Source organism: Erpetoichthys calabaricus, chromosome 7, assembly GCF_900747795.2.
Source record: "Erpetoichthys calabaricus chromosome 7, fErpCal1.3, whole genome shotgun sequence".
Lineage (NCBI taxonomy): Eukaryota > Metazoa > Chordata > Cladistia > Polypteriformes > Polypteridae > Erpetoichthys > Erpetoichthys calabaricus.
Genome location: NC_041400.2, coordinates 158,982,308 through 159,004,511, shown reverse-complemented (window position 1 = coordinate 159,004,511; position 22,204 = coordinate 158,982,308). Strand labels below are relative to the sequence as shown.

Genomic DNA, 22,204 nt, shown 5'->3' with positions numbered 1-22,204 from the left:
AGAAAATTAAAATTATACAATTAAATAACCCCATTTGCAGTTTCATTTTCAGCTTGAACAGCAATGAAGCTACAAAAATGAAAAGTAAAACGCATTTCCACTTTGCATTTTCATTTTCAAGTTCTCAGCATGCAAATAGAACGGGTCAATGTGCAGAGCTTTGCACCTTGATTTCCCTCAATTCTTTGTTCTTCATAGCTGTAGAGTCACTTCAATCGATGGATTAAACACAGTCAAAAGTAAGAAGTATTCTATTTTATTTTTAATTTTTCCGGCATTCTTGCACATACACTTTTAAAGTAAAATCGCAAATGGGGTTATTTTATTTTAATTTTACTTATTGCAGCATTCTTGTGCGCAGACATTGAAAATGAAATTGTAAAAGAGTTTGCTTTTTCATTTTATAATTTTTTTTTTTTGCAGAAAATACCTCCCATACTTGTACTTCCAGCATTACCAATTGGTTTTCAATGTAATACAGCTAATATTGGTGCTTACAGTGACTAAGTTGAAAATCCAAACGTCCAGTTTTTAGATGCTATTGTTTTATTCCTTCTTGATTTTCTTATCAGCGAGTATACAGTGTGATTATAACTGATTGAGTGTAAACATTAAATAACATTTTCAATCATTTCCTTTTCATATTTTGAAAGTCATTCCACCTTTTAATAGTACACATCCTTAGACTTCAACACTGATCATTCAGGAAAATTCAGATAATGTATCATAATAGATGTCTTGCTGTTTTTAAAGTAATGTAGATTGCAAGTTGCATTTGTTTCGGTTTAACATGGAGATCAACAGAATACATAACAGCCCAAGTAACTATCATTAAGTGTATTAATATGAGTGAAAGTCCAACATTTTCTGGAAATCAATGGAAAAAGCAATTAAAAAAAAAGGTTCTGCACAAAGTCTTATAGGTACAGTTTTGAATTATAACTATGGCAAAGAATAAATGAACGTAGATCAGCACATTAATAGACTGTTAACCTGAAAATACTGTTCATGAGAGCACTCCTTTTTAAGATGTGCATGGTGTAGGCTCATAACATAGGAGTATTCTAGAGAGCGATCTTTACGGAGTATCCAACCTGTTTTACATGATAAAACATTCAGATTAGATGTGATTCAAATGACAGGCATATGGACTAACTCTCCAGGCAGATACAAGTATGATTTGAAATTAATTGTAAATCATTGTTCTTCTGTTTGTCCAAGCAGAGAGTGATAGTACTTTATACTGGCCACTTTCTTGCCCATAATTCAAATGTCATTTTCTTAATCACTTTGTCCTGAACAGGGTTGCGGGGGGTGCTAGAACCTAACCCAGCTAACACAGTGTGCAAGGCAGTAACAAACCCTGGACAGGGCACCAGTCCATTGCATATGTGTATAATAATAATGGTTAGTGCTTTAAGAAATCTCTGTTATAGGTGTTGTTAATATATGCTTACATTTTCCAAGTTTACCAAAATTAATGAAAAGCCCAATATTAACCACAGACTTGATAGAAAACTGAAGTGAAAGGGTAGTAATACTACATGTGAGATACAGCTTATAAATAACTGGAGAAGAGTCAAGAGAGTGGGTCCTATATATAGGGTTCATGTTTTAAGATGTCCTGTTCATGGTGTTTGGGGCAACATGAAGAGTATAATACTAAATCAATACTTGTCTCTTTAGAACTTATTAGTTTGTTTCTGTTTTGAAGCCTGTTGTATTTGATTTCTTAGCAATAGATAATGTAATAACCTCAGTATACAGTACGTTTAGTGGTTACTTGCTGCTTTAATTTCATTTGAACCTAATGTTATTTTGATGAAGCACATTTCAAAATGTATATTTATTTTTTGTGTACAGTAATCCCCAGTTCATAAAAATGAATCATTAAATGATGCCTAAACAGAAATATTTTTTTTTCTTTTTTAATCACTGCACAACCATACAGGTTGCAAATTTATTTTGTAATGGCAAGCCTTACTCTTGGAACTGTTGTTATACCTTTTTTGTTTTTGAAATATTATCACAAATCACTAAAGGTGTCATTGTCTGTCTACCACAAATCTAATTAAAATGCCCAAAGTGTGTCAGGAATGATTAGTTAATTTCTTAAATTTAGAATAAATTCAGAGATTATTAATGCATCACAATGTCCTACAATATTCTCTGCAAATTGTTGCAAACTGCTGAACATAAGTTTTTTCAGTTAATTACTTTTGCAAATATTATGAGTATATAAATTCTGTGATCAGCACACAGCTTTTGTTTTCATGTCATTGTGTAAACTGAATCATATTTTTGCAATTAGAAAAATATAATGTCAGAGTTTCATATACAAAACTGATTTCTCAATTATACCTTTGTCTGCAAAGGTAAGAGAAGATATACATTTTAGGGGTTTTCTAATTTGTGGTTTTTATGGCCAGTGTCAATTCCTTTTCCTATAATCAAATGAAGCTACTGTATATGCTACTGTCTACTGGAGACAGCAGAGTGCTATTAACTGCTTAAACCACTACAATATTATACTTTATTTGTCCACAAGGGGAAATGGAAAAAAAAACACACACAAACAACAACACTCCCACTCCCACAAACTGTTTTATATTGCGGAAAAATCCAGGCTTGATATCTATATTGATGTTTAAGAGTGTTTCAGTGGTATCTAGGGAAACTGATTGGGGTTGTTTTCATGGGCTGAGAATGCATTATTATTTTTTACTATTTAAAATAGTCAGAAATAGTTTTTCAATATGCTGTTTATTGTTTTGTGACTGATTTTTATGAAGAGAGTAGAATCATGTAACAGAAGATGACTGTATATCAACACATAATTCCTAATAGTTTTTCAGTTTAGCTAAGTTACAAAAAGAATGTAGTGTTCACGTTCACTTTGAATTTCTTTTCTTGGTTTTGAATTCCACATAAAATAGTACTGATTTACAAATTGTTAATAGTGTTTTGAAATTAAAATGATCAGTTCAGCACAGATTCTGGATATCACTATTGTAACAGAATTATTTTTTTAAACTGAAGTGAAATGCATGTTTTGTTTTACTCTGACAACACAAGTATTGGTTTGTTAACGTTGTGTTTTTAGGCACAGAAGTTAAGGTAATCCTTTAAGGAGTTTTGCAGTTGAGTAGTTCTATAATCACCAGTGATTCAGGGAAATTTCAATAAACTGTGTAAGACTAGACAAGTATATAAAAAAATGTATTTAGTGTCCAAATGTATACACACGCATCTTCTCCAAACTACATTAGCTAAAACAGCTTGTCACTTTACTGTAATGGTTTGCAACCTTTTCTATGTCCCACACCCCTAGAAAATGTTTGGTTTATGTTAGCACTCCATACGAAAAGTATCTCATTTGATGATGAAAAGTAAAATGTTTCATTTTTGAACCACGTACATTACCACAGGTGAACAGATTAAACTAAAAAATCTTTTAGCTCTGTGCATACAATTTAAATATAAATTGAACAATTTACCTTTAGAAATCCCTGTAATCTTGTAAATGTGTCCCCAGTGAAGCTTAGACACTCATTTGGCAATTCAGGGTATCCTGCGCAGCAGCAGGAGCCACGAGGAAGTGACGCATGGTCGAGGGGTTGGGGTATTGGAGACCACCGTGAAGCAACTTGTGTCAGGGCACCGCTAAGCAGTGAAACACAGTCAACGAGCTTTGTCCTCTGATAAACACCTGCACTGCAGTTCAAAAACAAGTACACCACACAGTTAACATTGCTGCTGTTCTGCCAAGGCTGCCAGCCGGAGAGATGGACTTGAGTGTCAGCAGCAGGTGTAACATCCATTTCAGTTCTCCTTGTCCCTCCCTGGCAAAAATGTCAATCAAACCTCAAAATCGGTGACATTTCAATGTCAATATTAGATCTCACCCTTCTATTAGGATCATTGCAAGGTCCAAGTTCCACCTGCAGCAAGGAACCCGCAAGAGCAAGCACTTCTGCGGCTTATTCACAGGTGACTGTTGTGCACACAATGCTTGATTCTTTTCATATCATAGAACAGGAGCACCAACTAACAAATAACCTACAAATGACGGCACACTAGAAGACACCAATTGAACCATGATAAAGTCAGACAATGCAATTTTGGCGAATCGCAACACAGCCTTCCTCTTTGTCGCATCCCCTGAAATGCTATCATGCACCTCAGGTTTGGAACCTCTGTTTTACTATGAGAGGAATCCATCCAACTATGAAGGGAACACATTTCATTGTATACTTATTTAATTTAACTTCTTTGAAACAAGTGCAGTACTGTAGAGAATAAATGTTTACGTTTATTGTATAATGTGCCTTTCATAGTGATCATTAACATAAATTGTATTACACAACAATCAACACTGGGAAAACAGCTGTCGTAAAAAATAACTTGTATACACATAATAGTACAGAGAAATAATGGACCCTGCTTTTATGTTGCATGTTGATTAGCATATAAAAATAAGACTTTCACTGTATTCTGTAAACAAGACCATAATGTCCTTATAAAGATGTAAGTTTGCTGTATCCTCAGAAAAACTGTAGTAAATGAATCTTCTTTGTTATTCTGTTAAAAAGTCAGTAGTATGTGTTTCTGCAGTTTATATTGTACATCCATAGTTTATGTTGTGCATAAGTTACATATTTTTGTCTATAGAATAAATGTCACTGTTCAAAAATCAAATATTTGACTTTTACTTCTTAGCCACTGCTGAAGTAAGACTGACAAGACCTTTCCTGCTTCATCTAAGAAACTTAAAATGCATTATGAGAGGAGCCAGATTAAACTGGATTAAAATCAATTGCCTGAATTTTTTGCTTTTGATTCTTTTTGGCAGCGGCACTTAAATTGCATGCTACTATATTGATCTCACTCATGACTCATGACAATTTGGGGTATTCTGGGATGTAAATAAAAACTTACTAGCAGTTTCTAATTATAAGAGGAGACACAGTATGATACCTTTTTTTGTGAAATACGAGGCAGATGTCATTTCGTCTCTTGCTCCTCATTAATGTCCAATCTTCCCCTAATTAAGATGGTTACGACTTCTGTCATTTCACAATGTAAGCATTTAATCTGTTACTGCTTAGGAAGGACATGGTCTGCCATAATAACTAAATTCACATCACAGAGATCCCTCTAAAAAAGTTATTAGCAGCAGCTTTACTTTTGATGTGCATGGGTGAGTAACGGCATTCTCAGACTTCATCAGGCCATTTTTTGCCCCATGAATTGATATATCTTAGAACAATGTTTTCTAACTTGTTGCTGAGCAGTATGTAGTGATACAAATACCTACCATATTTGGTCAAAGTAAATAATCAAAGTGCTGTAATTAGATCAGATATACTTTATTAATCCATCCATTCATTATCCAATCCGCTATAACCTAACTACAGGGTCACGGGGCTGTGCTGGAGCCAATGCCAGCCAACACAGGGCGCAAGGCAGGAACAAATCCCCGGGTAGGGAGCCAGCCCACCGCAGGGCACACACACACACCAAGCACACACTAGGGACAATTTAGGATCGCCAGTGTACCAAACTTGCATGACTTTGGACTGTGGGAGGAAACTGGAGCACCCAGAGGAAACCCATGCAGACACGGGGAGAACATACAGACTCCACGCAGGGAGAACCCGGGAAGCAAACCCACGACTCCTTACTGCGAGGCACTTTATTAATGCTCAAGGCATAATTCAAATTCATACAGCAGTTAAAACGTAATATACACTGATATTCATTCAAAGTATAATATAAGACAACAGAACAAAATAACATTGGTAGGCGGAGTTTGGACATTGACATTTGTTTTCCTATAGTTTCTGGCTGGAGTGATAAATGGAGCTTTAGGTGGAAAAAATCTTCAGAGGTGCTTCTGATTATACTGTCAATGTTTTGGAGGAAGTCTTGCACAGAGGTCACAACACATTTGCAAGGCAAAAACATTGTCTACTATATGGTACAGAATATAATGTACATTTTAGACATGTTGTAGACTGCCTTGCTAGTTACATCATGCACACTTGATGCTGTCATGATATTTTAGATTTTAATGATAGAAGAATTTGTGTTAGCCCCATCTTTAAAAACCAGAGTTATACCCCTCTTGGAAAGGAGGATCGTGTTAATTTATGCTTAAATACAGCATGTCTAATTCTCATGCAAGTAATCTAAGGTCATTCATAGTTTAACCAAAGAACTTTCATTGAGGCGTGATATCTATCGTGTACATCCCTCCTCAGGCGGATGTGGAGACAGCAAGTGACATCATTCATTCTGCTGTTGCTAAGTTACAAACGCAGCACCCTGAGGTGCTTGTACTAATCGCTGGAGACTTTAACCATGTGACGCTGGACAAAACATTACCTGCCTTCTCCCAGTATGTGGACTGTAACACCCGGGGAAATAAGACTATTGATTTACTGTATGCAAACGTTAAAAACGCATACAGCGCCACCCCGCTGCCTGCGCTTGGGGAAGCAGATCATAACCTGGTTCTGCTTCAACCTCACTACAAACCAAAAGTGAGGGTCCTACCTGCAACCACACGATCATTTAGGAAGTGGACCCTGGAGGCAGAGAAGGCTCTGAGAGAATGTTTTGGAACTACAGCCTGGGATATCCTGCAGGGATCACATAGTGAGAACATTGAGGAAGTTGTTGACTGCACTACTGACTACATCAACTTCTGTATGGACATTGTAGTTCCAGTAAGAACTGTACGCTGCTATACTAACAACAAGCCATGGATTACAAGTGACATCAAGGGCCTTTTGAACCAGAAAAAAAGGGCTTTCAAAGGCGGTGATCAGCATGAGCTCAAGCGCGTGCAGAAGGAACTCCGAGTCCAGCTCAGGGTGGCGAAGGAGCAGTACAGGAGAAAGCTGGAGCAGAAGTTGCAGAATGACAGCATGAAGGAAGTGTGGGATGGGATGAAGATCATCACTGGCTGCAGCTCGAAGCGGGGTACCACCATCGAGAGAGACGTGAAGAGAGCAAACCAAATGAACAACTTCTTTAACAGGTTTGACCACCCTAACCCACTCTCACCTCGGAGTACTGCACCCTCCACAAATCCTTCTGCTGATACCAGCATAGGAGAGACGTCCCCACCCATAATTACAACAGCGCAAGTGAGCAGAGAGCTGAGGAGACTTCGTGCCAGCAAAACAGCGGGTCCAGATGGAGTATCGCCAAGACTGCTGAAGGTCTGTGCATCGGAGCTGGAGGGTCCTCTACAGCGCATCTTCAACCTGAGCCTGGAACAGGGGAGAGTCCCGAGGCTTTGGAAAACATCTTTCATCACCCCAGTCCCAAAGGTATCACATCCTAGTGAGCTGAATGACTTCCGGCCTGTTGCTCTGACATCACATGTGATAAAGACCATGAAGAGGCTGCTGCTTCACCACCTGAGACCACAGGTTCAACACGCCCTCGACCCTCTGCAGTTTGCATATCAGGAGAAGGTGGGAGCGGAGGATGCCATCATCTATATGCTACACCGATCCCTCTCCCACTTGGACAGAGGCAGTGGTGCTGTAAGAATTATGTTTCTAGACTTCTCTAGTGCCTTCAACACCATCCAAACTCTGCTTCTTAGGGACAAGCTGACAGAGATGGGAGTAGATTCATACCTAGTGGCATGGATCATGGACTATCTTAAAGACAGACCTCAGTATTAGCGTCTTGGGAACTGCACGTCTGACATTGTGGTCAGCAACACAGGAGCGCCACAAGGGACTGTACTTTCTCCAGTCCTGTTCAGCCTATATACATCGGACTTCCAATACAACTCGGAGTCCTGCCTTGTGCAAAAGTTCGCTGATGACACTGCTATTGTGGGCTGCATCAGGAGTGGGCAGGGGGAGGAGTATAGGGACCTAATCAATGAGTTTGTTAAATGGTGCGACTCAAACCACCTACACCTGAACACCAGCAAAACCAAGGAGCTGGTGGTGGATTTTAGGAGGCCCAGACCCCTCATGGACCCTGTGATCATCAGAGGTGACTGTGCAGATGGTGCAGACCTATAAATACCTGGGAGTGCAGCTGGATGATAAATTAGACTGGACTGCCAATACTGATGCTCTGTGTAAGAAAGGACAGAGCTGGTTATACTTCCTTAGAAGGCTGGTGTCCTTCAACATCTGCAATAAGATGCTGCAGATGTTCTATCAGACGGTTGTGGCAAGCGCCCTCTTCTACGCGGTGGTGTGCTGGGGAGGCAGCATTAAGAAGAAAGACGCCTCACGCCTGGACAAACTGGTGAGGAAGGCAGGCTCTATTGTTGGCATGGAGCTGGACAGTTTGACATCTGTGGCAGAGCGACAAGCACTCAGCAGGCTCCTATCAATTATGGAAAATCCACTGCATCCACTAAACAGTATCATCTCCAGACAGAAGAGCAGCTTCAGCGACAGACTGCTGTCACTGTCCTGCTCCACTGATAGACTGAGAAGATCGTTCCTCCCCCAAACTATGCGACTCTTCAATTCCACCCTGGGGGGTAAACAATAAACTTTATACAAAGATATTGTCTGTTTTTTTACCTGCATTATTATCAATCATTAATTTTATATTGTTTTTGTATCAGTAAGGTGCTGCTGGAGTATGTGAATTTCCTCTTGGGATTAATAAAGTATCTATCAATCTCTCTCTCTCTCTCTCTCTCGGTGCATAATAGACTTCAAAAGTAAATGATCAAGTAACTCACAATTAAGTGAAAATAACCAAATTCCTTGATTTCTAATACTTGGTATATGAAATTCAAGACTAAATGGACTGTGTGTTCAGTTAGAGACTTTGCCCAATGTATGACAAAAGAAACAATTTGACTAGGCACATTTCTGTAAATTTTCCCTCTCAATAAAAAATTACTAAAAAAGATGAATAGCTGAAATGTTCCTTTTTCATGATGTTTTTAATTGACATTTAATTGCAACCTGAGAGAAAAACAACTCATATTGTTTGTTCTGATTTATACACTCATTTTTAATTTGAAAACTGTTTTGTTATGAACATTGATGTAGATGCTCAAAGTAAAAAGAGGCAACAGCATATTAGGCAGATGGTCATAATGATTCGTCTTATTAGTGTGTATGAATGAATATACATATACAGTATACACAACACACACACAATAAGTGCCTCAGATCTATCCTGTGCTGACCCAGATAATGATGGTTCTGCTTGTGCTGTTAATCATTTTGGTGAATTTTGCTTATTTTTAGCCTGTGGACTTTATCAACGTAAATTGTGTTTAGCTATGCTAGGATCTACATTTTGTAATAAGTGTGGAACAAGTTAACCAGGAAAAGTGCACTTTTTCATATTATACTATTAATGTCAACATAGAGCCTTTAAGTACATTTCATTGTTAAATTGTTTTTCCATTTACAACTTTGTATCCTAAGAATTACTTAAGTGGTATTTTTAAATTAACACAAAGAGAGATACTATTATCTATTCCAGTATTCAGCCCCATTAAAAACATATTTATTAGAGCTGTGGATTTTAAGGTGCTGTGAAACAAAAAAAGCCTATGTTTAAACGTGTCACATAAAGTACCAAACTTCCACATACACCTCAGCATCTACTCAAACCAGTACTGTTTTTAAGGATTTAGGATGCATGCTTTGTTTTAGCATCATTGCCATTTTTTACTGGTTGCATGTACAATGATAAATATACAAAACCACAGTTAATTTGATCACCCTTCACTCTGTCTATTCATTTTTTCCTCTATGAAATGACAATTGGAGATCCTGCCATTTTTCTTCATATAATCTTATACTTCACTGTTCTTAAAATTATTTTCTTTTTCAGGCTTCATGGTTTCTTGCCAAAGTTGGTTCAAACATTCTATTTTTAAAGCAGTATTATATTCAGAGTCAGGTAACTTGAAGTGAAGGTACATTTCGATGAACCGCTGGTTCTCTGCACTCCATATCCTCTGGCATACTGAAGTCAAAGAGAATCCACATTTCTGTTTATTAAAATTGTTTTTTATTTCTCTTAGAAAGTACTTGCTAAGGAGAACTTGACCTGAAAATTACATACATAGCTATCTGTAACCACGACATTAAGTTTGTCTTTTGCTTGCTTTACCTTGACTTTATTATAATGAAGTCTTTTTTTATGTTTTATAATACTGGTTAATTTAGGAATACAATGATCAACTTTATAGTCAAAATAGAGTACATACTACACAGGAGACTGCTCCACTATTGGATGAAATAAAGGAGACAGAGTGATGATACAGGATATGCAAAATCGACGAAGAGAGTGAAAATAGATAGATTATAAGACACGGGAAAAGAATTTCAGGTGTCCACAGTGGCATGCAAAAGTATTCAGTCCCCTTCAAATTCTTCATTTTCTTCATGGCAAAAGATTTGTGCACATATTTATTCATTCAGTACTTTTATTGTGAACTCTTATGCTGTAACAGTACATTTCCAAAGTCAAAATAAAACATTTTCTGTAGAACTCTGGGTGACACAGACCTCTGCTTCCTTTTCTCTGGACCCAGGAGTTTTTCCAGTGCCGCAGCACTGCACCCAGGAAGCACTTCCAAGTCAGGTGGAAGCTTCATCTGACAAGGGAGATTCCTCCAAGCAGTTCCTCCAGCAGCATCTGTGGACCACAACAGAGCTACTCACCACAACTACAACTCGCATTCTGCCATGCAGGTGTTCAGACTGGAGCCATGTCAGAGTGTCAGGAATGATGCCACTCTGCTTAATGGGGGGGATACCTTGGATCAGAAAGCAGTCTCCCTTGTCCTCCTGCCATATTGCCTCCTAACTGGGAAAGAGAAAAGCAACCTCCCCAGTTTAGATGCCCATCCATCTATGCTCTCCATCGTTTATGGCTCTCAGATTTGACCCTAGAACCTTACGGTTTGAAGTCCTGGGTCCAAGCCTCCACCACTACACCAAACTAACTACTATACATCAGCATTTGCAAAGCAGTTAATGTGTCAGAAAAAGCCATTTCAGTATGGATTGAAGGGCGAAATTAATTAAAAGTTTTCAGATGTATTGATATTAGTGTTGACTGGGCCTTAGACAGGTCTGATAATTTTTAAATGTAATATTTTTTAAGCTATTTTGTCTGTGATTCTTAATTTATTGTTCTAATTTCCTGAATGACAAGAATTGCAAATTGAATAAAACATGACAATAGCAGTCATCCTGAACTGTTTAACTTTACACACTATAATGATACTCACTCCATGTCCAATCATGGTCTCTTTATTCAGCTTTTTACTTTTGCATCAGCTACGAGTTAAGCTTCTACTTTTCATTTTCAGTGTTTCCTTCTTGTACAGAAAGGCCCCAAATATGCCTAAGCAATTCACTTACAGGTAAAATAACATTGGTATTCAGCTGAAACATTTTGTATTTGACTGCACATACAGTCTCCCACAATTCCTTCACCTGTTCCCTGAACAAAGAGAGTTAGAGCAGTTTGGGATAGGTTTCAGTTACTTGCTCAAGCTCCTGCTGAATAATTTATCTTTATGTTGAACTATTGCAATCAACAAATCTTAAAAAGTTACTATTTAAATCAGTTAAATCACATCCCAGTTTAACTTAGTAAATGACTTAATGCAGCTTGCACATAAAAATGTACCAATTATTCAGGGGCAGAATTAATTAAGCATTTATAGGCACCATAATACAGTACTCTATATGTTTTAATAGATGACTGAAAAAAGAAAATAACTTTAGATTGTATGTTACAAGAACTAGCACTGTCATAGTCATGCATAATAGAGAAGTGGAACAGTTGTAAAGTGCCCTAAATTGAAGAAAAAAAACCTCACAAAATTATAGTTCGTTTGATAAAGAGTTCTCTAAATATAGGGTTAGAGGGCTATGTATATGTTTTTCCATTTATACACCATCAAACACTATTTTTAATACCCACAAAATTGCAAACCAATCATAAGATAATCCAACCAAAATTTGGGAAACTATGACCAGAAAGAAACTCTTTAAATAAAGGTAATGAAATTTTAAAAAACAATTTTATTCAACAAATAGATAGCTAGATTACTGCAAAGTGGACATTGACTAATCCGTTAAAAAAAATTCCAACAATGTTGAAAGCACTCTTTAATATGACAGGAGTTTCTCATTGACAACAAAGTAAACCATCTGCTGTTTCCTTGCTGCAATATTCAGTATGTTTAATATTTTTATAATTTATAAGTCACACATCTTAGATCCAAGGCATCAATTATGCAATGGACAAACAAGGCTGGAGTTTACAAATATAAAAGTGACAATGTGTGAAAATTGAGGTTCCTTATCTGTTGAGTAACATGAAAAATAATTAGTCACATATTTCAAACATATAAGGTAAGATTAAATAAAAGCCCTTAAGCAAACCAAGCTTAGTCAGTTCATGAATAAACAGAAAAGAACAGAAGAAAACTTATCAACATCAAAATTGATATAATATGACTACTATGTCTTACTAATTGTAACTTGGTAGATTAAATTTAATCACTGCCTGTAATCTTCCAGTAAAGATCATTTAGTTATCATTCCTTTGCATAATTTTCCGTAGTGTTTTCAAACCACAAATAATATCAAAAAGCTGCTCACAAAAACTGTGTGTTAATTATTAAAGTTTCTGAATATTTATAAACTTCAGTATTGTTTCTTATTCTCTTACTTGTCTTTGTGATATTTCACCACATTGATATTACAAGTTGTTAAGTGTTGATTTAATGTATCAATTGCCTTTACGTCACCACTAAACATTTTCTGGTTTTATCACTTCCTTAGTGATATTCGTAGCCTCCTTAGCATGGATAGAAGCTAGTAAAAGGCATAAGCATCCTTTAAATTTAACATAATATTTAACTTTCTATGTCTTGTATACTGTGTTATAATATTCTGTTTTGGTATCACTTTGTTTGGTACTGTATGTCAACCATAATGCATTCATAAAAGTAAACACCCTTTTGAGTCTTTTTACTGCCTCTTTATACTTTCTTCTTCTCACCATAAAATAAAAATAAAAAAATATAGGTGGAGTCATAGAAATGGCCCTTGACATAAACAGCAGTATTATGCTGGCATGAGTGTCCTCACAACTTAATAATTGTTAAATACCTTTCTGCCAGTAGCGAGTGTCAGCAAGCCATCATTGGTTGAATTGTATTTTGTCATCAGTTTTTTTTTTTTGTAGTTTGATAAAATCCATTTGCAGTTTGCTATGCTCATATCACAGGTATTCCATTATGTTGTCTCACTTTACCTGATAATTTCTGTAAGGGTGAATTTTTAGATGGTGTTTCAGAAGAAAAGTAAGATTGCTGTTGCTTAAAGGAAACAGAAGGAGCTTTATTCTTTTCAGTTTGCATTTTAACCAGAGGGAGATAAGTCTATTGCAGGGCACACATAAATAATAACTTTAGAAACAACTTAAAAAGTATAATGCTCTTCTTTGGCACATGTCAGAAAACAGAGTATCCCAAGAAAAAAACACTGAACTAAATACAGTGGAATTGTAAGGAAAAGTTATGTACTATAGAGCCACTGTAGAGCATTCACAGCATATAAACTTTAAACCTTGCAATAAATTTGAGGTGGTACCTTTTTTATTTTTTGTGTACAGTGTATTGAATTAGTACAATGCTGGTTTGGTGATTAGTAACACCAGCACAGTGTGTTGGCTAAAGGGAAGAAAAAAGAAACACTGTCATGAAAATCAAATACTGTGGCATACAGCTTATTAGGCTAGTTCCACTTTGAGTGTTGCACTGTTTTGAAGATATTTGGCCTTGCATTTTCAACCTTTTGGTTTAGCTTGATATCTGAAAATCTACTTAACTGTTTTTGTTAATGACCTTTGCCAATATATAGTAGAATCTGACGGAGTATAGGTTTAGTTGTAATAAGTTTTATTGTGTGTGATAAGAATAAAGGTAGGGCAGCTTTAAAATATTGAATACAAATGAAGTAAACAGAAAACATAAGCAACTACATAAACTTGCGTAAAATCCCACAATTCACTTTGCAGAAGCTACACCCTTTCATTTATTTAAAAAGTAAAACGCTAAATTTTTTTTCTACTTTTAGGGACTATGATCAACCTGTCTAGTTAAGCAAGATAAGTTGACTATATGGTTTTCTTTCAAATATGAAAATTAGTTCTTCAAAAAAAAATAAACTGGAGTCACAAGGCAACCAAAGGCAAAAAAACTTTATCTAAATGTTATAAGATGTCACTGTGTGTCCTGAATGTTTGCCCAGCATACATTTGAAACTGAAAATTATGCTGCTTATGCTTTTCTACTAGCTTCAGTACCTGGTCCCCTTTTATTTTTATAACTCTTTTTCCCTTTTTTATTTCTGGAATAATTGAATTTAATGGCTCTCTTAGTTACTGCATTGCATTTTAGAGCCAATGCTAGTCGGAATGTCCTCAGTAAGACTGTAGTACTGTGCTGAATGGGCTCACTAGTGCAGCTTAAGGGCGGTGCTCAAGGGCCCAGTAGATTAGAATCTCTTTTGGCATTAACAGGGATTTGAACAGGCAACCTTTGGATACCAGTGCAGATCCATAGAGTCAGTATCACCACTATGCCTAATCATATTCAGAGTGCAATTGTAATGATTTTATCAGTTTTAAAATTTTAGCATTTTTAGATATATAATTTTTTGGTAAATTTAATATTGCAAAAGGTTTTGCTTTTTTTTATAATCACATCATCACACCCTATTTTTGCTTTGAGTTGTGGCCGAAGCTATTTTAATTCTTTATTTAGTGGCTGTATCTACTTTTGTTCTAGCAATGGTGTGGTATTTAGAAAAAGATCCCAGTCGACCCATAGGAGAAACACTTTCCGAGACTAAGGTCATAAAGCTTATGGAGCCATTTCTGGACAATGGCAGAACTGTAACAACAATTGCATAAAGTGTGACAGGAGCTTCCACCTGCAGCTGAAGTCACTTCAGTACACATGTACTTTGTCAGCGTGCATGTGTCGATCAAACACAGGAAGCTCTACTTGTGTCTTTATGCTGTAATAAATAAATCAAGGTAAATAACATTCGATCTGGCTTTTATATAAGTAACGTATAAATGTTTTTCATATAAAGACCATTATAATCAGGACTTTACACAATACCTTGGCGTGCTCTGTAAGCCCTGCTTTTTCTTTGAAGAACATGCGTGTGATACATTGACTGGGAGGATGATGCCCGACCTGTTGCTGCATCTAAACATTGCCATCTTTTGTCTTTATGCCTGGTGCAGCTGCGTTGTTCTTACCTGTGACTGGACATTTCTTGCGGGGAGGGCTTCTGTTCTCTTTCTCCAATGTAGAAACCTCATCCTCATCTGAGTTCACCACTGTTATAGCATGTCTTTATTTGAAAACGACAGTGTCAGATTTGTGGTGGGATTGAGCGTGACTGTGACTGAGAGAATAAAACTGAATTTAAAAAAAAAAGCAAGCTAACTTTTACAAGTACCATAAATTTACACCAGATGTTACAGACTCAAATCAAATATATGCCTCCATTTCAAGTGGGGGGGGGGGGTATAAAGAGTGCCCAAAATTGCTTTATGATTAAAAATGTAGCAACTGAGACTGTTTGGGAGCAAAGGCCATATTTGAAATATAACAGATATTACGATACATCTCTAAGTGTTCCTAACCATTGATGATAACATTTTAAAAAGGGTGTACTATTTGTTTTTTTTAAAGAAGTGTTTGTTTTATGGTGCACAAAATAAGGTTTGATCCATAAAGGGCTAACATATTTGGTATAGCATATATTTAACTGTATATAGCTTACATTTTCTCCCTCTTCTAAACAGGGCTGATCCTCTGTCAAACATGGTCTTGACTTTTTCTTCCAAGGATGATGCAGTCAGTTTTGCAGAGAAGAATGGTATGTATTTGCAAGAGGAATGTTTTAATTTAACCTTTCAATCCCTAATTTTAGTACAAATGAAAGAATGGAGGGGAGTGCTGACTTGCCACATATGGCAGACATTTTAGTAACACTGAAATTGAATATCAAAACACCAGAAAAGCCAATATTGAAAGCATCAGTTTGTATACTCTTAGACAGAGCTGCTCTCTGTGTTTGTTGTTGTTTATTACTACATGTTACATACGCCTTAAATATATGAAGTTTAAATCATATTTGTGGACAGGAGGGGATGCAAGTAGTTTAGAACAGTGTTGTGTTGAGTTTTTCTTTCAAATTCTTTAGAAAATTGTGGCAATAGTAAGAGTCTGGGGGGAAAAAAATTTCGTGTTAATGATTTTTATAATTTGAATATCTGAAATTAAATAACTTCATTTCTGAACATGTTCTCAATTTCATTTTTTGTCACAGCACAGAAGCCAGTTTACTATCTGTGTTCAAATTGATGGTAGTGTAAATGTATAAGTTCATTTTTTATTAATACTGTAATAAAGAACATAAAGATCTGTGGGCTGTCCTTCCTTCCTTGCTTGCAGAATAAAAACAGAAAAACCCATTAATACTTTTTATGGAAGACAATTAAACTAAACAACAAAAGCAATAGATGCCCAGCACCTGTCATGTTTAGCCACCCAAAAAGGAAACCATATATCTATATTTAACCTTAGAAAATCTGTTTTACAATATAACAGAGCAAACAACTGTTTTTGTGTTAGTGTTGAATAATGTCTTTACAGTGCTCTCATTCCTCATTTAAGAATGCTATTTAAAAATTAATTATTTTTGTAGATTTGCATTATACTGGGAGTTGGTTACAGTTTTACAGCCTTATGTTAAGTAATAAGTTTGGTTTATTTAAATTAGTTATTTTCACAGTCATACCATGCCATATTCATCCCATACAATTGCTTTCCCAAAGGGTATGTTTGGTGTTTTTCAGTTCAAATTTCTTTCTTCACAAACCTGGTATATATGAATTTGCTAATGTTAAGTGTTTTCTATAAATTAAAAAAAAAAATACATAGTCATAATTGGTGTTTTCTTATGGACCCAATGGAGTACAGAGTGCCCCAGGAAAATAAAAGCCTAAAAATCTTACCAAATATGTCCTCTTTGAAGTGGCAAAAGTTTCAATACACATATTTCATGTAAACATATAGTACCTTTGCATTTTGTCCTTATGTTGAATAATAGCAACTACAGACTCGAAAGGGTAGACGCAAGCCTAGGTATCGTATGCCTGCACTAATGAAGCAATGAAACACAGGAGTAATCACAAACACCTGTTATGCCAATTGACCCAAACACTATGGTGCCCTGAAATGGGTGGGGACCCTTTAGAAAAAGCCATTTCTACATGATGTGACCAAAATGTGTGCAAATATCCTTAACTTCAAGTCTTCAATGTGCACTTTAATCTCATTTGAATTGTTTTATTTGTAATTTCAAACTTTGGAACACGGGTAAATCAAGGAAAAATGTGTCTTTTGTCTCCGACGTTATGGAGGGCATTGTATTTTTTTTCTCATACTAAAAACACTAGTCTGGAAGATTTTCAATTTAAGAATTTGTTTCCCCTTAAGATAATCTTGCCAAGATTTTGGCAAACACACTTGACAAACACCTTGGAAAAGTACTGGACTAGATAGGGTTTGTCAAAAGCAGAAAGTGTCTCTTTAATCTCTGTTTCCTGTTTAACATAAATATATACCTCATCATCATCAAAGAACTCTGAGTGTCTCTAACTGAATGTAGAAAAGGCTTTTGATATATTGCAGCTGAAAAGCTCTCTATATATGCAATACTGCACTGGTGTGTCCCCAAAATGATAGCCTAGATAAACATATTACATTATGGTGCTGAAGCCCACATTATTGCAGATACTGTAAGACTTGGTAGAACACTAGGAGTTCACACTTTCACATCTCCTTTTTGTCATTTCAGTAGAGCCATAGCTCATGTAACAGTGGAAACAGTTAAAGTGATTTAGAGAAGAAGCTCAGAACAGTTCTTTTTAACATAGATAGTTTACTACTATATCTCAGAACTAGAAGTTTCTTAGATTATTAATGATTCTTAAAAGAATTACGAGTTCATAATACATTTGAGTGTAAGAGTATTTCCTGTGACTGATCCTGCATATTAGTCTATAAACATGAACAGTTTTTCTCTGTCTCATAATATTATATTTTTAGGTATCACATTTAAAGAAATATTCTAAGACCTTTGCAAACAACATTTAATTTTCCTTCTGGAAAGCATCAGATAGGATTTTCCATCTGGTCCTGTATATATCTGTCATTGATTAAAATAATTAATATGGAAAATATGTATTTTAACTGCTGTTCTTTTTTTAACTTATTACTATTTACTGTAAGACAGACTTTAAACAGAGCTTCATTCCCACCCCCATGATAACTTTGGAATGTTTTTTTTACTTCAGAACATAGAATTATTACAGGAAAAGTAAAGGATGTTGTTGTCATTAGTTATGAGACATTACAGTTATCCCACAATACAATTTAAAAAATGATTTAGACTTCATGATACAATATTCCCGTGATATGAGTTTTTCATAAGGGGAAATGAATACTTAAGTTTTAGTTATTATTAGACATTCATAAATCAGAACACTGCAAAACAATTCAAATCAATGCACTGTTTTTGTGTTTTTATTAAAATAAAATCTTAAATATTAACAAAATATATGTGCTACAGTAACTTATCTAAGTTGCATGTAAATAAAAATGTTGCTGTATTCATTACACGTGACAGTAATTACCCTATAAACTTATAAAGCTACTGGAGTGCAAAACCCTTTTGTTTTCTGGGTTAATCAAACTTTCACTTCCTGCTTAAATGCCTTACTGACTTTTTAGCTGTGAGTCCTGACTGGATCTGTGAAGAATTTGTGATATTTACTTTTAAGAAAAATCAGAATGTCAACACTCTGCATGAACCTGAGACCTGTCAATTGTGACGATGTCCCTTGCAGTTGAAAATACTGACTTGATACAGATGTAGCAAGGACAGATTTGTGATATAAGCAGAAAAGCAAGCTTTGAGACTTTGCCTGCATTCTCTCTCCATCATGCTAGAGGACTGGTGTTGAGGGCAATGCCAAATCCAGTGCTGTGTTAATCTCCCATTGCTATAATCTATTCCTATGTGTGAGTCTGTATCAGTTAGAAGTGTATCAGTGTCTTGAGCATTGGTTCTCTCATCCACAGCTCATTAGAGGTGCTGCAACTCCAGCTTGCCTGCTTCCAGAGATATTTGAGTCTACCATGAGAACTTTTCCAATACAATGATGTATTTGCGCTTTGGCCATCCCAGTAGAACTCAATTTGGAAGAAGAAAAAAAAAAACAACCCATGGACGATAGGTGCATTTATTAATCAATGTTGCATTTCACCATACTCGTTTAAGGTAGTAATAATAATAATAATAATAATACATTTTATTTATATAGCGCCTTTCCCATGCTCAAGGCACTTACAGAATAAATAAAGAACGGCAGAATATACAGTATATAGCATTGTACAAACCAGATAAATAAACAAAGAAGATTAAGACAGTAAATTCTGAAAAAAAAAAAAGACAACATAATTGATGGGCTCGCACACACATACAGGTTACATGAGCATCTTGACAGAGAAGTAAACTGAGAGAAAGGTAATAAAGTCAAGTAGAGCTAAAAGCCTTCCTGAACAGATGAGTTTTGAGTTGTTTTTTAAAAGAATTCATGGAGTCAGCTGACCTGATTAATTTTGGTAGGTCATTCCAGAGTCTGGGCGCTATACAGCTGAAGGCCCTGTCACCCATGGAGTGTAGATTAGTGACGGGCACAACAAGATTACCAGAATCAGAGGACCTTAGTGGGCGGGCAGGCACATAGTGATGGAGAAGGTCACTGATGTAGTTTGGCGCGAGGTTATTTAAAGCTTTGTAGGTTATTAGTAGGATTTTATATTCGATTCTGTAGGACACAGGGAGCCAGTGAAGGCGGAGCAGGATGGGTGTGATGTGCTCGCTGCTGCTGGCTCGAGTAAGGACTCTTGCAGCTGAGTTTTGAATAAGCTGGAGCTGTGATATAAGATTAGAAGGGGCACCTGCCAGTAGGGAATTACAATAATCGATGCGGGATGTGATAAAAGCATGGACAAGTTTCTCAGCATTAGAAAAGGAGAGGAAGGAGCGAACACGGGATATGTTACGGAGGTGAAAGTAAGAAAGTTTCTTAATGTGATTTATGTGGGCGGAATAAGTGAGGGAGGAGTCAAAAATGACACCAAGATTTTTTACAGTAGAGGCAGGTCTGATGAGATCACTGCCAAGATGGACTGGGAAGGAGCTCATTTTATTAAGTTGCATTTTAGTCCCAATTTGCAGGAGTTCAGTTTTATTGCAATTTAATTTTAAAGAGTTCTGCTCCATCCAGGTTTTAATTTCACTAAGGCAGGTTGTGAGCTGAGAAAGCTCTGATGAAGTTCCACTTTTAACATTGAAGTAGAGCTGAGTATCATCTGCATAAAAATGATAACCCAATCCATAACTACGGATAATATGGCCAAGGGGAAGCATATAAATACAGAAAAGCAGAGGACCGAGGACAGAGCCCTGAGGGACTCCTTGTGTGACTGGCGCTGAGCTGGATCTACTGTTGCCAACACTAACAAACTCTTGCCTATCAGTCAGATAGGACTTGAACCACTGGAGGGCAGTGCCAGAGATACCCAGCATGTTCTCCATTCTGAACAGTAGGATGTCATGTCTGACAGTGTCAAATGCTGCACTGAGGTCTAACAGAATTAATATGCTGGTAGCAAATCATTAAATTAAATTCATGAAACACTTAATCTGAGCTTCCAGCCAACATTCACATATAGTGATATTGTGTGTAGGGAATCCATTCCCGGATGGGTTTATCCATTCCCGGGAATCCCGGGCTCCCGGGATGACACAGTGCATGGGCATCTCACATGTGAACGGTTTTAGAATGACCGACACTTATTTTTAATAAAACTACTGCAATATGTTCACACAAATAAAAGACTAACCTTATCTACAAGCAGTTCTTGCTGTCATATAAGTACATGTATCTTTAGTTGTGGTAATAAGAGCGTAGAAAACACAACGTGTCCAGCGTGCGGTCGTCCAGACGAGAGCGCACCTTCGTGCAGAGTACACCAGCCGCTGAGAAAGCACACTCTGCCTCCACTGAAGTAAGTGGCACAGTCATCAGATACTGATAGACTTGTTCTAAACAACGCCCGCGCTTGCCGTTGCTCTGAAACACCGCCATTTCAGCTTTTACTGATGCATCCAGTTTCTTGTCATCATTCTGTGATGGCAAGTTTCTTGGCACAGATAATGCGGATGCAACAGACTGACGCATTGCAATTTCAAGTTGCTGTTCAAAGCATAACTGTTATTTCTGGATCGATTTTTACACGCTATATATGCAAGCTTGGCCGTTTCCTTTTTCCCGGGAATTACAGCAGTTTCATTCCCAGGAATGCGGAAATGAAAAATGTCCAGGATTTCCTAATTGTGTGCCAACAACTTACACTTTCATATCATTATAAATACAATGAATATAAGTTCTGCCAAAGTTCAGACATTTGGCAAAGCCAAAGTCCTTTTTTTGATCAGATTTAAATCCCCTGCTTTTGATGAAAGACATTTCTGTTTTCCTTTGTGTTTCATTTCAGCCATAGTAGTGTTATATAATACACAATACTTGGGCCAAATTTTGTATTAGCAATATTTTGTAAGACAAAAATAAAAGTATAACATAATCATTGACTAAATGTGAGGCAATGATTACATGCTTCCCACATTCCTGCTGCAAAACACAATGCAGGTTTTTTTATCATCTGACCCAAAACATGTGGCCCAATAAGGCTGGAGCTTGATTGCTACATTCCCAGGTTGAATCTTGCTCTGGAAACATTTTGGACAATTTTAAACAAGATAAATGTGTTCAATAAAAGATTTTAAGTTGAAGAATTGTATGCTTTGCACATATGGAGCTGGAATGAATTATGTGCATGGCTGCCTTCCACTCCTTTTCTGAAATGTTAAGAGATCCTTTCCCCACTGTACTCTGGGATCTTTGAAAGGAAGGGACTTCAAAATGTTTTTATATATAACAGAAATGCTATCTGAGTTTTCAAGACTGATCAATATTTCTTCTGGAATAGAATTAGGTGGAAGGT

The 22,204-nt window shown here is 36.6% G+C and overlaps 1 protein-coding gene across 1 annotated transcript in view; it reads left to right on the top strand.

Moving 5' to 3' along the window:
• The window catches only part of ndufs4 (NADH:ubiquinone oxidoreductase subunit S4), a 137,738-nt gene that overhangs the window by 107,287 nt on the left and 8,247 nt on the right, over positions 1 to 22,204 (top strand). The window contains exon 4 of the mRNA XM_028805618.2: positions 15,868 to 15,941. Within this exon, the coding sequence (XP_028661451.1) occupies positions 15,868 to 15,941 (74 nt within the window). The remainder of the gene's footprint in view (positions 1 to 15,867; positions 15,942 to 22,204) is intronic.